General features: G+C 41.2%; 1 protein-coding gene across 2 annotated transcripts; it reads left to right on the top strand.

The window, feature by feature from the left end:
* The first annotated feature begins 1,885 nt into the window (after positions 1-1,885).
* vps37c (VPS37C subunit of ESCRT-I) lies at positions 1,886-18,527 on the top strand. Of its 2 annotated transcripts, none has more exons than XM_041966818.1 (5): positions 1,886-2,170; positions 2,808-2,917; positions 3,885-4,056; positions 7,586-7,668; positions 10,683-18,527. In XM_041966818.1, the coding sequence occupies exons 2-5, from the start codon at positions 2,825-2,827 to the stop codon at positions 11,409-11,411; spliced, it is 1,077 nt and encodes a 358-aa protein (XP_041822752.1). In that variant the 5' UTR covers positions 1,886-2,170; positions 2,808-2,824; the 3' UTR covers positions 11,412-18,527. The 2 variants fall into 2 exon arrangements, with proteins under 2 accessions (XP_041822752.1, XP_041822751.1); XM_041966817.1 differs by lacking the exon at positions 1,886-2,170 and adding an exon at positions 2,178-2,378.
* Positions 18,528-18,751: the final 224 nt, after the last annotated feature.

Below are 18,751 nucleotides of genomic sequence, written 5' to 3'. Positions count from 1 at the left end.
TCAGTCGCCCAGAAGCAGTTAAAATGGGTGGAGTGAAGAGAGTGGAGCATGTCAGCATTGTTTCATAACTGGCTGCCTGCTAAAGACCGAACCTCTTAAAACTGTTTTCATGGAAGATGCTCAGCCATACACAGTGCATGATGCTGGATGCGTACCACTGCCATGTATGCCTCTTGTAAAGAAGGAGCTGTATGGCTAGAAAGGGTATCATTGGGAAGGTGACACAGTCCACAGAATGATATGCCACTACAGTCCTGGTCATGAAGCCAAAAGAAAAGATTTTCCAGTGCTGTGCAGACTGATGGAAACTTAATTGTGGAGTCAAACAAGAAACGTATGTGTTGATTACAATAGAGGAAATCATGTCACAGCTCTCAGGGTCTAAAGTGTTCATGTCATTATGGCATGTCAAATGCTGTAAGTGGATTTTACCAGATTCTCTTGCATGAGGATAGCCGCAAACTAAGCACTTTCATCATTCCCTATGGGAGGTATGTATTCTGCCAACTCCCATTTGGCAGAAATCTTTCAGCAAAAAAGAAAGGAACAGAAGTCCATATGGACAACATGTTTGTTCAAGTGATCAAGGGCAGCTGACCTCAAATTGAACAGAGCTAATTTTAAGTTCAACAGTTCCAGGATGCAAAGACCAGGTATGCTCAAAGAGAGAAAGAATACTTGCCTAGGCTTGAAAACTTTCAGAAATACCTGTTTGAACTTGACAGCTTTAAACTGATCACTGACCACAAACCTGAGATAGAGATCCTTCACCTACCCATGCCAACCAGTAGCCAAACCATAGAAAAGCTAGTAGTTACCTTAGCACAGTATGGTAGTGTTCGTAAGCAATAGCAGACAACAGCTAGTTTCAGAGAAGTTCGGACAGTCTAGTGAGAAATATGATTTTGTCCATGTAACATCTAATTAGCATTATGCCAAGAGTATCAGAAGACCCAGAGGGCGGTACAGGGAGCCAAAGGGATTCCGAGGCAGAAAGATCCCCTCCTGGCTGTAACGATATACACGGCCATGCCTTCTCCTCCACTGGAGTCAGTCCTGCAAGGGGGTGGATGGGTCACAAAATTCATGCTACTTTACCCACCCTGTCTGAGAACTTAGACCCAAACTGGCCAGACCAGGACGAAACAGAATAGACAGACAGAACATAGACAGAAAAAATATGGTGTTTACCACCTATTGTTAAAAATGTTAAGAGAATAAATGTTTAAGAGAAAAAGAATGTTAAAAGGGAAAAAATGTTCAGATAAAAAAATATTATTGGTTTACAGTTACAGTTGTGTGTGATGAAAATGTGAATGTCTTTGAGGGCGAGAGGCTGGGGGTTTCCTACTCTAGTACGTTAAGTTAGTGTGCAAACAGTCAAGAAGGGGATGTATGTGTTTGCTATAATCAGGGTGTCCAAGCATTTAAGAGCGCTGAGAGGGTCCCGAGTATGTCAAGCACGCAGTACAGCCTACTCTGTATCTAGACAGAAAATCCTGTAATTACTCGGCAGTCCTCGTTTCCAAAGGAAGCAGCAGTGTACAGCTCCACCAGCAGAGCAAAGGGACACATATTTTGCCATCGATTTAGGTGATACAAGCACACTGACAGCAGTATATGGGACATGACCGTCACATAGGGGTTTCCCTTGTATCGGTTGAGCACAGGACTCCACCATTACTCTGCAATATAGGGGAGATTACAAAGAAAAAGGGCCCAATCAGAATAATTACACCTAAATATATAGGCCGCCAGAAGATATTAAAAACGTTTATATCTATAAGTCATGAGTTCGTTATATTTCACCGGGGCTGTTTTAGAACATTTTAGATTGGTCTGAGCACCCCCGCAAACATAGAACGTGGGTGGCTCCTAAAATGGCGGCGGTTTATGACAGTGTGGAGTGAAACTTTCCTATTTTTATCAAAGAAAAATTGTCATTTGTTAATATATTTTGTGGACTGCAGTCTTCTGATTTTTTAAGTAAGCATTATCGGAATACATCAACGTTTGACATTGATCGTCAGGACCGAGCGGAGTCAGTCAGGGCTCCATTGTTGATCGCCAAATCGCTGGGCGTCCCTCGAAGTTGACGGTGGCTAAGTGTCTGACATTGCGATCATTCCGACTGTTGTTGTCATCAGATTTCTCAACGCGGAACCGTCAGGTGAGATTGGACGTCGGCCGAATAGCTAGCTAGCTTGCCGGCCAAAGTACGTCGAAAACGACTCAGCAGCTTTTGGTTCAGCTGGATTCCGTCAGGGCAGGTCGGAGGTCCTGGGGACGTGTCACGTCACCTGTCTGTTGAAATAAATACGTGGTGTTGGATGTCACCACCAGTCAGTGTTAGGCTGAATTTGGTTTGCTAGCATCGTGTAAGTACCAGTTCTTCTCCACCCGCTTCGTTCCTCACCATCACTAGTGGTCGTCTGAACAGCTTGTTCTGTATTGTGGCCTGCAGTCACTTACCTCGATAGACTTTAATATGCTAGCTAGCTATAATCAGCTGTGTACGAAGTACTAGATTCTGAATGTGTTGCTACTCTCTTCTACTGCTAAAAAATGCCCACATTTGTCGTAATCCACGGACATGGTAGTTATTTAATGAAGGAGGGTGGCTGCAGGTGATATATCGTGTTTTGTCTTGAGTTGTCAACAATAGCTTGATAAATCAGTGAATAATGATTCTATACTCAAGGGTTGTAACATAAAAATACAGTATAAAGTTATGCCTCTGACTGACTACTTTCTGTTTCCAAACGTTGTTTTTGACTCTTGTTTCCTGGTTCCTTTATGACGAACAGCCATCCTGGCAAATCAAATGGAGAAGCTCCAGGACCTGAGCCAATCAGAGCTACAGGAGCTCCTGGACAACCCCGAGCGAGTAGACTCTATGGCTCTGGAGTCTGACGAGGTAGAAATGATGCTTCAGTTTGACAGAGTCTGAGCTTTTCAGCTCTTTAAACCTTGCAGGGTGTTTGGATGGTTGCACCTCTCACTGTGGGTAAAATCAATTGACGCAAACCCCCCAAACTGTCATGCTTGTGAAATCTATAGTTAGTTTAAAACTTTAAAGCTGACTGACAGTTTGGATAGGGGGAGTGAGTAAATATGCTTTGACTCTTCAGCAACAACTGAGGGGACCTTTGGTTGGCAACTGTATGAAACAGTGTGCAACTGATGTGCAACTGGTCACAGCATTCTGTGTCAGGCACATAGGCATAGCTACTAACTTTTAAACACTCACACACACACACACACACACACACACACACACACACACACACACACAGATATACAGCCATACACACAGAGACTAAAAATGTCAGTCAGAAAGTGATTTTACTTGTTACTTTGAATGTACCTAATTAATTACTGTTTTACACATTTAAAATTCCACACCAACAAATTTGTGGGAAGGACAGCACCAATTCTATGATCCTAACGCCATCAACTTTCTGTCAATATTAAAAAAAATAACTTCCACAGAAAATACAGTCTTTGTTGCCCTTTCTTGGATGTCACCTCAGTGTCCATCAAAGCTCATTTTCTTGTCAATGTAAGTGCCAATGTAATCCACTTCTTGCCTATTAACACTAGTGGATGGGTTTACAGTGGAGTTATGTGGCAAAGGTGGCAAATACAGCCAGTATGTCATCAATATATTGTAACACTTTCAGGTTTGACAGCCGTGAAGCCGTGAAGCATTTACCAATGAGAAACCATACAGTCTATATGTGCATTTTTGGACACTAGTTCTGAAAGTAGCAGAATGATATTTGCACTGCAAACAATAATACCTTAGCATTTAATGCCATCCACAAATTAGCAAAAATATAAAGCCATAGTGCAGTAGACTGATGTCTCTCTTCCCCCTTCAGATCCAGAACATTCAGCTGGAGAGAGAAATGGCACTGGCATCAAATCGCAGCCTGGCTGAGCAAAACCTGGACATGAAGCCTCGTCTGGAGTCACAAAAGGAGGTGTTGGTAGAGAGATATTCTCACCTAGAGGTCGTCAGAGAAACCTACAGACAACACTGCTCCCTAAGAGGTAGGAGGGAGGGAGGGAGGGGGGGAAACAAAGGGTGGATGGATGACTTAATGTCGAGAAGGACAGAAGACCTCCGAGACTTTCTCACAAGCTGTGATTGGGTTTGACTGTTAAGCATCTTATCGCAGACCTTGGAAATGTCACAGCAAATAAAAATGAATCCTGCACTTATACACTGGTATTTTGTAGCTGTTTGCTGTTGGGATTATGTTAAAACTTCTTTTATGCATACAAAATCAAACAGGTCGTTGAAGTGCTCTCCACAGACAGCCAGAGTACGGACGTCACTTCCTGTCAAGCATCTATCTCACTAACTTTTGTAGCTCTGCAATCTCTTATTCAGCATATTTGTACTTCTGAAAAATTAAGGGTGTTCTTGGGGTTTATTGGCCACACTCAAAGACCAGTCAACCCAACTACAGGACTGAAACATTTGTGATTTTAACAAGTTAAACTATGATTACTGACAAAAATACAGGTTCCATGACAATCTGCCACCACTTAGATCACTGTAAATTGTTTTTCTCCATATCTGTAAAATTCACCAGCATTGTCTTCTAAAGCAGTGGTCCCCAACCTTTTCTGTACCATGGCCCAGTTTAATGTCTGACAATATTTTCACGGCCCAGTCTAAAGGTGTAGCAGATAAAAACAAAATAAAATGATAAGATCGGCATTAAAAACTGTGGTATTTTCTCTTTAATACTAATTAACTAACTAATTATTATAATAATAACAATAATAATGAATGTAAATCCAAAATTTTTCTAAAGAACTTTGTTTGTTGTTCATTTTGTTAGCTTGGGATTTAATTTAGTGGGATATATCACGTGACTTATGGTATCGTCAAGCGAGACGGATGTAACAGAGAGAATCCGGCCACTTTTCAAAATAAAACGTCATTAAGACTCGAAAAATAAATCAAACAAATTATGTGAAAAAACAAAATAATGGAAATTATTTTTTCTTTTCTGTGCGGCCCAGTACCAAATGACCCACGGCCCACGGGTTGGGGATCAATGTTCTAAAGTAATTTTTATAACTGTTTAGCTGAAATCTGGACTTTAGCTGGAAGCTGTCATAAAGCTTCTACAGTAGGGATTTAACGATACTAAAAAGTCATGGTATGATAATATCTTAATATTTAGTCCATGATACGATATTTATTGTGATATTAGAAAGAAAAATGACTTGAAAAAATGACCTTTATTAATAAATTAGTGTGTGCAGCATTTTTTATTTATATAAAGTTTGTTTTTAACTTGAAGTTAAAAGTTGCTTTCCTTCTTTCATGGAACAAAAGTAGCCAGCCATAACTGCGGCATGTGCAAAAAATTGTCAAGAATTGTCTTTGGCAATGAATGATTGAACCATGTTCAATTTCAAAATGAAAAGAAAAGCAGCAGTCAGTAGCAGTCCTTTTATAAACTATGTAAAAGAGCTGTTCCATCGGGTGACCACATTCATGATCGGTTGATGTAGTGACAGGTTTAACAGTTTCTGTTTGGTGGTCAGTACAGCTGTGATAGGTGAACTGTGGTGAAAAAACACTGCCACGCCCCTCACTCAACCAGGCAGACAGCTGGTGCGGCCTACGTTTAAACCTGCTTGTGTAGCAATGTTTAAAGAGAGAGCAGAATATTGATGTGCAGGGACAGTCTGGCCTCCATGTTTGCATTGCCTGTAACGACAGCGGTACCGCAATGATTGTTGTTACTCTTCATGTGGTGCTCCCACTTTAAAAAAGCAGATTTCAAAACCTCAGCTCTGTTGAGTCCAGTATGTGATTAGAAAAGAGTCGCATCTGTCAGACAAAGCTTTTCCTTTTCCATTTGCTGGTCATAACATGAGCTGTTACTGTAATATAGCTCTGAGTAGCTCGTGAAGTCCACCATCTGTGGTTATTCAGATGTACTTTGCTTGTTTGAGGCTCTGTGTCACTGTAGCATTTGCCTCTTCGTACAGAGCTGGTATCTGTTTGACTAAAGTGTGGCCTTGATGGAATCGTATACTTTGGCTCCAGCGTGTTTACTAACCTCTAAAATCCATCGTATCCACAGAAAATGGCCTTAAGCTATATATTCCCAGTTGCATCTTGTTATGTCTTCAGCTCTCTGGCTGCTAGGGGGAAGCAGGGCTCCAAATGTTTCTTTCAGGCTCCTTCGGCCTGGCTGAAGCTTTTATGTTGTTGTTGAGATTTAAGCTTGTTTGGGTGGCGAGGTGCCAAATGTTTGACGTGTTTCTCATAGTATAGTTGACCGTGATCTGGCAGTTGTTTTACGTTTTTCAGTTTCCTAGTGCTGCCAGACATTAGTTCTAAAAGTTGATGGAGCATCCTCAATCGCTTTTTCGTTATTGTTTCTTCAGTCATTTTCTTGTTGGGTTCACTTTTGTCAGACTGCCTGGAGTCCGTCTTGACTACTATGATTTCGCCCTCTGCTGTTCAAACCAGAACAATACAACTTTGGACAAAGAGATAAATAACTAACGCAGTTCCACAATGGCATCATCATTTCTATTGCGATATCACGAGATTGGATATACCGTTACATCCCTATTCGACAGCATTCATTCCTCTTTGTTCTGCTGTTATTACAGTCAGTCTGAACTGATCACAGACACTTGACTTTCTGTCGGGGCTGTGTTCTGAGACTGGATTTGTAAGATTTATTTATTTATTGTTTATTTGTTGTTTATCCATAGTTCATGTTAGATTTGTATTCGAGTGAATTAAGTGTACTGGCACCAAACCCTGACATATACCGTAGCTCTGGGATGACTTTGCATTAATGAGAACATAAACCAGCTCAGAAATGCAGCTACCCAAAAAACAAACAAGAATAACAAAACAAAACACGATATGAATATATTCTGCTATATGTAGTTTTATATCACAGTATCAATACTGCATATATTGTGATTCTGTAAATTACAGTGTTTATGGACAGACAGTAATGTCTGTTTTTGCTAATTTGACAAATTGAATACCTAACAGGAGTATTTCATTTTTCTAAGGAAATATTCAACATTGTTATAAAGCTGTATCTAACCTGCTAATGAGCTTTGGGATTTCTTTTTTTTATATAAATAAGCTATTTTAGTGCTGTATATTCTTCAAATCAGCATCCAAGGAAAAGTAAGGTGAAGCAAAATGGAGTTCATATTTCTTTCATGACACACTGACGGCTGTGAGATCATGTATGATATGATGTTTACAAATTCACACAAAAATCACATTGGTTGGTTGTCTATAGGAAAACCAGTCTGAATACTTGATGTGACGCGTATTTAGCTATATTATGTTTGGTTCATATTACGGTGCATGCTGGTGAAGTGTTCAAACATCCAGTGCTGTGGTATAAAAGAACTTCAGACATCGCAGGTCAGCATTAAAAGATTTTTAGCTGCTGATAAGATACTCCATTGTAATGATGTCACTGCACACAGTTGTCATCACCCAGATGAACAGAACCAGTTTTTCCTGTATCTCACTCTCCCTCTGTGTTCCACTCTTGCTTTTTCTCTTCAGATGGGATGGTGGGCCAGGTGTCTCCAGAGGCATTGTTCTCCAAATTGCAGACAGAGGGCAGCAAAACGGAGGCAGAGTCAGAGGTCAGAACTTAACTGTTGAACAGAGATACACACCCACACACACACACACTCACTCACTCTCTCTCTCTCTCTCTCTCTCTCTCTCTCTCTCTCTCTCTCTCTCTCTCTCTCTCTCTCTCTCTCTCTCTTACATTAGCAGCTGTACACGGAAATCTTTTTTAATGTTGTCCAAAAAATGACGAGTTTTACCAACTAGTATTGTGCTGGTGCTGACTAGTAAGCTGAGAGTGGCAACGTTTAGTAGACTGGTCAGCTAATCGCACACATCCCTAATCAAGATCAAGACTTAACAGTCCAAAATGTAGCTCGAACACCACTATGTTAATAATCCTAAAGTCATACATTTTACAACACAGAAATTAGCTGAAACCTTTTGTGTAGTTGAACCTGAAGGATATGCTTTGCGCCTAAAGAACGCTTGGAGGAAGTAAAAAAGAAAAAACTCTAATTTTCTAGCGTTATAATTCATTGTGACATTGACTACAGAGATGTTGCAGTCTACAACAGAACACGGTTGTCTGAAGGTCCTGTATGATGATGTCAGGCCCATTGGCTGCAAGTGTTGGGCTGTTCCTCTTATGCCAGGTTCAGACTACACGAATACAGCCCGATTTTGAGACAGTTTTGTCGGGGCGGACCAATAACCAGCGTCATGGCTGATCATGAAGATAAGACAAGATAAAACTTTATTAATCCCCTGCCGGGGAAATTAGGGTGTTTTTTTTTTTATTGAAAAAGACTATAAAAAATATATTGCCAATGGATGAAGTTTGAAAAAATTGGTAGAGTATGGATGAATTAACTACAGTGTTTGCACCATTGCACAGTAGATACATATATATGTTTCACATTAAAGAAAATATGCATAAGTTTAGTAGTTAAAGAAAATAATAATGTGATGTGATAGCAGGATGTTAAACTTAAATCACATAGTAGTGCAAAAAACACGATTTATGTGGACACAGTGCTACATTAAACAATGCAGGAGTTGAACACTCTAACTGTTGGAATGAAGGACCTGTGGTAGCATTCCTTCTTGCATGGTGGATGCAGCAGTCTGTTGCTGAAGGAGCTGCATACGGCCCCCCACAGTGTCAAGCAGGGGCTGAGAGGGGTTGTCAGTGATTGGCTAACATCCTCCTCTCACATACCTCCTCAATGGTGTCCAGTGGCCATTCCAGGACAGAGCCAGCTCTCCTGACCAGTTGTTGAGTCTCTTTCTGTCCATCTCAGAGCTTCCACAGCCCCAGCAGACCACTGTGTAGGAGATTGCAGATGCAACCACAGAGTCATAAAATGTTTTTAACAGTGTCCCACATACTCCAAAGGACCTCAGTCTTCTCAGCAGATGGAGACAACTTTGGCCCTTCCTGTACAGGCAACATCTGTGTTGTTGGTCCAGTCCAGTTTATATATCGAGGACCACACAGGTATTTGTACTCCACCATGATCTCAATGTTCAAACCATGAATGCTCACCAGTTTAATCTGTGGCACCTTCCTGTGGAAGTCTATCACCATGTCCTTTTCAAAGCAGTTCCTGAGTGCCAGACTGGACTCCTCTGGCCATCTTCTCACGTTCCATATGGTTGGCAGTTGTTTATTCACCAATGATATGTAGGCAGGGAGCAGATGAACCAGGTTGTGATCAGATCCGCCAAGTGGGGGGAGGGTTGGTAAGCTGTAAGAACACTGTAAGAACTGGTGTTTGCATACAATCAGTCCAGTGTTGTATTTTATCTGGTGTGGCATTTAACATACTGGGTAAAGAAGGGGAGAGTTGAAGACAGGGACGTATGATTGAAGTATACTGAGAAGAGGAGGAGGGCCTGGGCATGCGATGTCTGCAGCCGTGTAACTACAGTGTGCAGGAGCTCGCATGCTGCAGCAGCATCAGCTGACGAGGGGCTGTACACTGCTATCGCGATGACAAATGAGAACTGCCTCCGGAGGTAATATGGCCAAATGTCTGTGCAGCGCGGCTGCTTTACACTGATGTGTCCTAGGTTACACCATCTATTGTTCACAAACATCGCTATGCCCCCACCCTTCCCCTTACCATACCCTTGTCAAAAAAGACAAATTTTGGCGAGAAATAGCCAGAGCACTTCATCAGCCAGGCGAGTAGCTGGCTATGCTATCATAACATTGCCTCCGGTCCTAAATGCGGGAATATGCTATCATTACTAATTCCAGATGTAATGTTAAAGTAGCCTGTTTGATGTGGCCATGGCTGCCCCTTGTGGAATAAATAACTATGGAAATGACGATATGTGAAACTCGTACCTGTTAAAATTGTTATACAGATGCTCCCCAATGGATGTAAAAATAATGACTAAAAGGGCAGAAGTTAACACCCGCCCCTTGCACATGCTTTTAATGTTATATTGCATCCACAGATGTTTTTTCTTTTCTTTTTTTTTTGGTTCACACGACTGCCAGCATCACACACAATGCTTCAGTCAGTATGATTGACAGTTACTTTACCCGCCTCCCTGATGACATCTGAACTCGATTGTGATCGTAGAATAAGACATGCTGTGATTAGTAGGGGTTATTTGTGTAGCCTTGCAAGTCACCCAACCATGACACAGCAAGAGTTTATGGCACTTTATCAATAGATCTGACACGGTGACCATCACCAAAGACAAAAAAATGTATGTAGCCTGATCCCAGCCTTACAGGTTTGTCGACATGCAGCAGTGTTTTAAATTATGGCCAGAGATACTAAGTAGTATGCAGTCTCTGGCCTCTCATGAAGCTGTAGGTCGTGTGTTGTGCTGAGAATTTAATTTACATTCCCCACTTCATTTAAACAGTTGTTTTTTTCAGTTGTTTAGCTGCTAATCACTGTCCCAGCTATGTGTAAGCAGTCCATGAGACGGCAAGTGGCCATTCTGAGTGTCAGTTTGGAGGGAGTTATTTTGAGAAGCTGTTTACAGGGAGTTAAGTACTTGAAATAGTACTCCTCAGCCGTAAGTGTCACTGTCACCGGTTGTATCTCTCTGTCTGCAGGCTCTGGCTGATGAGTTTCTGGAGGGCTCTCTGCCGTTGGATTCCTTCTTTGACCGCTTCCTCTCCCTCCGCTCTCTTGCTCACAAAAGACGGGTGCAGATAGAGAAACTCCAGGAGATCCTGCGACAGAGGAGTGAGGGAAAGCCCACCACCATGACATCATCAGCAGGCATCAGTCAGGACCCCGCCGCCATGCCCTCACCATGGAATCAACAGACAACAACAGTAACAACGACAAATCAGCAGCAGCCGAACTCCAAACCTCAGTCCTCCAGCTACCAAAATGCCTCGCAGCCGGCCTCCTCATCTGCAGGGGGCTCCTCTGGCCTCCCCTACAGCCCATACCCTGCCACCCCCTCCAACCCTACCCCTGCAGCGGCAACAAGCTCTGTTCCAACCAACCCCCCATCACAGTTCCCTCCATACCCAGGTTCAGGCTCACCATTCACCCCAGCAGGGAGCTACTCTGGCCCCAGGCCTGCTTTTGGGCCTCCAGCATCACCTGCCTGCCCTTACCCGACCCAGTCCTCCTTCCCTACCCCACACCCGGGCTCAGCATTCGGTCAGTACACCCCGAGCCACCCCCAGAGCGGCCCCGCACCATACCCAGCATCCTACAGCTATGGTGGCTACAGCTACCCTGCTGGGCCCACCTATTCCAATTCTCAGTCACCAACGGGCAGGCCTATCTACAGACCAGGATATGGAGTGCCACAGCCGTACTCCTGAAAGCACTACTATTCCTCTGTCTGAATTCTTCTTCTCAATTCTCCCCTTCTTTGCTGTCTGACCCTTTTCTTTTTCCTCCCTCCCTCCTTCCCTCCCTGAACTCCTCCTTACCTTAATTCCCTCTCATCCTCTTGTCTTTTTACCTTTTCTACACTTCATCTTCCTTCCTTTCTCTCATGCTCACACATTCAAGAAGTGTCTTGCTTTACTTATCTTTGTTAAACTTTTTCTCTCTTTCTCTAATTATCAGTCTGTTCATTTTGCAGGCTTTCTCTCTTTCCTTTTCCTTGTCCCTTTCTCTGTCACCCTACAATCCACCAACTCCCCCACACTAGTCTCAGGTTGTTGCATTGTGTTTAAGTGTTAAAACACTTGTGTCATCATACAATCACTGTCCTCCTTCCCTCCTCCTCTTCCATTTTGTGTGTGTGTGTGTGTGTGTGTGTGTGTGTGTGTGTGTGTGTGTGTGTGTGTGTGTGTGTGTGTGTGTGTGTCTGTCTGTCTGTCTGTCTGTCTGTTGCTTTTTGGCAATCAGAAAGTCCTTATAAACACACAAGTGCACTCCCCCTTATGACAAATACATGGATAAAAAAGCTGTCATTCTAACACTACTGAAGTATCTGCTAGCTGTCTGACTAGAATCTGTCTGACTCACATCATTATTCATGAGCACAGTTTGCACTGAGAAAATAACTTGTAATGGAAAGTTTATGTCCTGGGCTAGTTAATTAAACTAAAAAAAATGTTAAATTGGAAAAGTGGATGGCTGTCACAAAATATGGCTGTCCTATTAAGTTCAGTTAAGATGCAGAGTTATGAGGGAACCATATTCTCCGTTGTAGCAGCCTGCTCTATCAGTTCTTCCAGACAGTTGCCTACTTCAACCAATAAATGTGTCAGGTGATACGAGTGGCAGGTGCATTTCTTTATGTGCAATTATATGTGGACAGTTGGCAAAAGAATCACCAGTAACTCCAAAAACCCGTCAGGTTTTAGTTTCTTCAACCAAAGACCCATGTGACAATGACAATACTTTGTTGACATTGAAAGTAGAGGTTAGCTGCAGCTGTGTGTCAGCAGCTGTGCTTTCCTTTCCATCGGTATAAGGGCCTGGTCAAACCAGAAGGTGGCACAGCAAAGTGTTCTGTCCAAGCTTGGTGATGCAATGACAACATGCAGGACTGGCAGTTGGGTACATTAGTTGTGAACTAAGCTTATTTCCTTTTTTCTCTGCACTAGTTTACCTACCCTGGTATTTTGTTCTAAGGATTGTTAATTATTTGCAGGAAAGGGAACAGACATGTTAACAGCTAGTACTGTGTGATGATATATACAATGGGATGTGACTATAGAAAAATATCTATCCATTTGTATTATACTCTATCATTTATTTGCTTGTGTTGTTGTGTCACACTCTTTCTGTCAATATTTTTCATCATTTGGACGACATTTTTCATTTTTCCAGCATCATTTTTTTCCTGGGATGGCGAAGGAGTGACCCGCCCTGCTCTTGGAATAGTATACCTAAATATTCTTACCCTAACCCTAACCAAACCCCCCTTCCTGCCTAAACCTAACCACACCATCAGCAAAGGCAAAGTTTACTAGCCAGTCAGAGCCCGAGCATGGTGGGTCATTCCTTCACCGTCCTTGGAAATAATTGGCGTTCTTCCACATGGCACGAATGCAGGCAGAAAATTTGCATGAAGGCAACACAAACATACATCCATCCCTGATAACAGCTAAGATAAATGTCTCAATAAATGGTCTGTATCTATGTAGCCCTTTTCTGGCCTTAACAACCACTCGAAGCGCTTTTACATCAGTCAACATTTACCCATTTGTACAGTGGTGCCACCATTAGCCATTCACACGTTAATGGCAGAGCATTGGGAGCTCTTCAGGGTTCAGTATCTTACCCAAGGATACTTGGGCATGTAGACTGTAGAGGCCAGGGATCCTACCACCGACCTCCTGATAAGTGGGCAACCGCTCTACCTCCTGAGCCACAGCTGCCCCAGTAAGCCACATATCAGCCTGGTGCCAGGACAACACAGGCTCTGAGCCAGAAAGTTATTTGAAAGCTGCCACGCAGCCCTTGCGACAGTTTTGGAAATAACCCAAAGGCTATTTTAAACCACACTTTCCAAGCCTTCATGTGTTTTTCCACAATGCATGCCAGCCCCCGTAGTCTCAACATACGATGACCTTATAAAGCTGATATAGTCATCATATTCATAAATATTTGCCTATTTCCCCATCCAGCAGGCACAGAGCAACATTTGCATTCATTTGGAGTTGTGCTCACCTGCCTGCCCTTACCCGACCCAGTCCTCCTTCCCTACCCCGCACCCGGGCTCAGCATTCGGTCAGTACACCCCGAGCCACCCCCAGAGCGGCCCCGCACCATACCCAGCATCCTACAGCTATTGTTGGCTATAGCTACCCTGCTGGGCCCACCTATTCCAATTCTCAGTCATCAGCAACATTTGCATTCATTTGGAGTTGTGCTCTGGTTTAGTCTCCCCTCATGAGAAATATATCTAATTCCTTAGCTGCTAAATGTTCAAGGTTAATGTTTGGTTGGAAAACCAACATGATGAGCTAAAAGAGACTTTCAAAGTACTCTGTAGAGTCGAGGGGAACTGCATTGATTATAAATATCATGATTAGCGCAGCTTTAAGAAAAAGCTTAAAGAAATTTCTTTCCTATGTATAGTGAATTCAATGAAATGCCTTCCCCAACATGTGTTTCCATTCCTTGACCCAACTAAAGATGACAAATGAACATGTATGGGGCTTTCATTTTCAGTTATTAGCAGTCTTTGATAGCATGTCTTATATTTGTAGTTTTATCTGTGCTTATTATACAAAAAATAACCAGCAAGACAAGGCAGGAAGGAAGTACTACCAGATCCGTGTAAAATGTTCCTGAATGTGCTGCTGTGGACGACAGATATTTGCTACAACTTACATCTTAAGTGGCTCGTGTTACAGATTGCCCACCTATCCGACATACATTCCACATCAAGATTTAGTAGTTTTTCAGAGTCTTAATGCTTTTAACGTTTCTAGTTTTCACAGTCTTAAATCCCTTTTTGAATTTTGAATGCTTGTCAGCTTGTTTGGGGGCTTTGGAGGATTGGACCATTTCCAGCAAATACAGAGAGACAGACGAATCACCTTTAATGAACTATGGAGTTTTTGTACTCAGAGCGAGTAAAATGAAAAAGTCTTATGTGGGTTACAGGTATTGGCAATGATATACAGATTGTTTGATGAAGATCAGGGGGAGTTAGGAGCACTGTAGTCCTGTAGTAACACCCAGAATGGAGACAATTATACTTGCTGGAGTCTCTGTCGTTCACAGACCAGTTTGAATCATCACAGAACCAAACGTGGTTTGACTTCTCTGTTCCCACTTTGTCTGTATCCTCCCTATCAGCACTCCTCTGTCCTCACCTCCTCTCCATCACTCTCCTCCTTCTCCTCTTTCTCCTCTTCCTCTCCAGATCTGCTTGTTTAACTTGAACTGATGCTTGACAATGATTACCAGAAGAAAATAGTTTTTATTTCTTTAAGTTCACTCTATCATTGAGAAAACATATCGTCTGTATAGTTTAATGGAGTGAAAATATAAAGTTTGGCAATCAGCTCTGTGTCAATTGAATCAATTCAAGTGTATAACCTAGGTAACTGATGAGGGATAATTTATATATTGTTTAGAGGCAGACACCACATCTCTAAATTTGTTTTACACCTTGGAATAACCCCCAAACTAGAATACCACATGAAATTGTTTATGTGAAATGTGAAACATATCATCAAACTAATCATGTTTTATCTTTTTACATCTCCTCTCAGAGCACTTTATAGTAGTATTATCACTCCAGTAAAATATCCTCCCAGTTCAAAATATCATTAGCAAGTGGGCAGACGAGAGACTGGAGGGGTGCTCTAACAGTGACAGGAAATTTGTCTCTACTCTAAAGTGTATTTTGAACTGATGGAATTGAATCCCAATTGGTCCCAGCCTCTATAATTCTGTATTGCTATTAACACTCTGCCTGCCAACCAAAGTTGATCTACCACATCCACATATCTCAGCAGCAGTCTTGGCAGTTATCATATGTGATAGAAATCATCAGCAACATGATGAAAAAAGACCTGGGGCCAAAAGTATTAACGATGCATGTGTGTAAAAGCTATGCATTTAGTTGTACTCATAAAAAAAATAATATGCATACCTTACATGGCTTACACATGGTGTAGCGATAGCTACTGGTGCAATAGTTCCAATTTGTAGCATTTAGTGACATCTAGCAGTGAGGCTGCAGACTGCAGCCAACTGAATAATCCTGCCTCACCCGTCCCTTTCCAAACATGTAGGAGAACATACTCTGGAACCTCTCTAGAACCAATGTTTGTCCATTGTAAAATCTGTTTCCGTATAAGCTCTAACGGAATCATGTATCATTCTTTTGATGTTTAAGACAAGACAGATAAGACAAGATAAGATAAAACTTTATTTATCTGCAGCTCGGGAAATTTGGGCATTACAGCAGCATGTGATAGCAGTGGGAAGAATAATAGCAGCGGGGAAGAGAACGTTCGGAAGAAAAAAAACACAATACAAAATAAAAAGTAGACTATATATAAAAAGTAGACTATATATATGTACATATTATAGCAAATCATCAGCAAAATGAAATTTGACTATATAAAATAAAAATAAAATATTTAGAAATACTGAGATACTGCACAATAACATGATTATGGCTTATTGATACATGTGATCAATTAATGATACAGGCCTACTGACTGCTGCACTCACATCAACAGGTTTCATGAGTGGTAGGGTGGGCATAAGTATTGGCAACCGGATGATTTACGGCATTTCTACGTACATTTTTGGGTGACCGTGGCAGTAGGAACAAGGCTTGCACACAAGTGCACGTGCACCCAGTTGCACGATGATTGAGATTTCTAAAACAAAAAGAGGTTTGCATGCAACTTTCTACATCTGACGACACAAATTCATATGCATATTTGTGTTTGTGTATACACAGTGGTCGTGAATCTGCACAGTTTTATGCATCTGGCCCTGGTGTTTTTTTATTGGCAACATCTTTATATTCAGAGCTAAATGTGGACCTTCAATATGTACTTTAAAATATAGAATAATATAACTATGGCTTTATAATGCTTTGCATTGTCAAAAGACTCATGGGAGCTGCAGCTGAATTTGTAGGTAGCAGTGCAGGCAACATTTTGCCACTGCTCGTCCCAAATATCACTTCACATTAAAAATAATCTGGGTGGTTTATACATCTTCCTTTCGGCAGGAATGACGGCATGGATAAAGCTCATCCAACCATGTGACCAACAAAGTTACTTGAACTTGGACAGTCAGTTTTGTAACCTTACAAGTCACTCCTACCATTACAGTTATTTTCTGTGCTTATTACCACAGCAGAAAAGTAAAAAGCATATATCCTATGGTACCAGAGAATTTCCTCCCACAAAGAGACATTATCTGTTTGAATCTGTTAGATATGTCAAAAAAAGTTTAATATATTACATTTGTTTAGCAGAAAGTGTCATGCATCAATGATATACTGGTTGCAATGACAAAAAGTGTTTGGACACTCAGACACACAGGCCTAGATTGCTTTAACAGAAAGTGTTTTAGCATAAAGGAAAAGAAAAATAATTGTTGCCTGAGAATGATGGTCGTTTGCTTGTGTATATGACTACATGACTATGTGGCTATAGACCACTAGCGTAACAGCAGTTATTTTGGATATATGTCAGGGGCACCACCTTCAAATAAGGCATCATTTATAAAGCATTATATGCAGTAACTAAAGGCTTTATAAAGTAAAAGTAATAATATGTAAATCATTTCTAAATTGATTACAACTATGTTATATATTATTTGGAAACCAAGAGGAATCTGTAATTTTACTCAAAGTAATGGTGCATTTCATTTCATCTCCTGTCAATGGCATAATATCCCTTTTACCCCCTCAAGTTGCTATCCACATCCAGGGAGACCCCAGATGATACATCAGACAGTGAGGAAGGACGATGGTAAACATGACTGGAATAACATTTAGAACTGCATTATCACCAAATAGATGGATAAACATAGGTCAGTGGGAATTTTCACAACCTGCCAACCCAAAATTTTCATTAATAACTTTTAATGGATATATATATACATTAATAAATGATTCATTATTCAATAATAAGCCAGTAGTTACAATTATTAAACGCTTTATGAAGGGGTGCTTAACTGGTGTTGTTTATCTACATTACACAACCAAACCTGCTAACATCAGCAGGTCATACAGATAATGAGACTAATATCACGCATGTGATGGTGCATGCTCCACCTGAACTCACTGCTGCTACAGAGCTCCACACCATGACAAAAGCTAACAGACTGACACCGGCAAGTGTCACCCGCTGTCAATCAGTCATGAGGTATACTTGTTTGAGGAGCTCTGTCATATTAACCCAGTGAGGATCAGTCAGTTATCTGCTCACAGGACATGATATGCATGAAGAGTAAAAGGCCAAGGAAAGAGGGCCTGTTGATGTCCCGTTGCTGCACTACTTACCGTATGGTGCTGATGTCATTGTCTTTATATATCCTTACACAGTTTTAGTTCAGTCTTACTTTTTATTCACCACTCTCACACAGACCAGGATGTGTGTGTTTCTGTGTGTCTGTGTCTGTGTGTGTATGTGTGTGTGAGAGAGAGAGACAAGACGAATCCACTTCATATGAAGATACTGAAAACTCTGAGCATGACGAGCTTTACATACCCAACTTTAAGATGTGGATGATTCTAGTGGGTTTGTACTAAAGACTTTTGTGTCCCAGCGAAAGAATGACTAATAATAGTACAGTCTTTTAGAAGAAGCACAAGGAAGATGTTTGAATATAATCTAGCATTAACATTATCCAGAGGGAAATAACATTGAGATGTCACTCTGATGGTGGTGAATTAAATGATGATAATGATGACTGTGGATTGTTGAAGAGCCTTTTTTGTTTTCTGTCCCTTTTTGGGGTTGTGAATAAACAGAAGTTGATCTATATTAAAACAGTGAGTCATCATTGTGGGTTTTCTTAGTTACTTTAACCAACTTTCTTTTAATATGTGATTGAAAAGAATATAACATCAGAATATACTGTTTTAATAAGAGAACTATAAACAGGACAATTTTCAATTTTATCCTTATGTTGAAGCAAATTTGTTTCCTTGATCTTTATCAAATCAGACTTGTTCTAATAAAATGGCTTAAATGTGTTAAATAGCAATTTTTTA

This window comes from Chelmon rostratus, chromosome 3, assembly GCF_017976325.1.
Source record: "Chelmon rostratus isolate fCheRos1 chromosome 3, fCheRos1.pri, whole genome shotgun sequence".
NCBI lineage: Eukaryota > Metazoa > Chordata > Actinopteri > Chaetodontiformes > Chaetodontidae > Chelmon > Chelmon rostratus.
The sequence above is the reverse complement of the archived record's forward strand: the minus strand, read 5'-3'. Positions and strand labels throughout refer to the sequence as shown.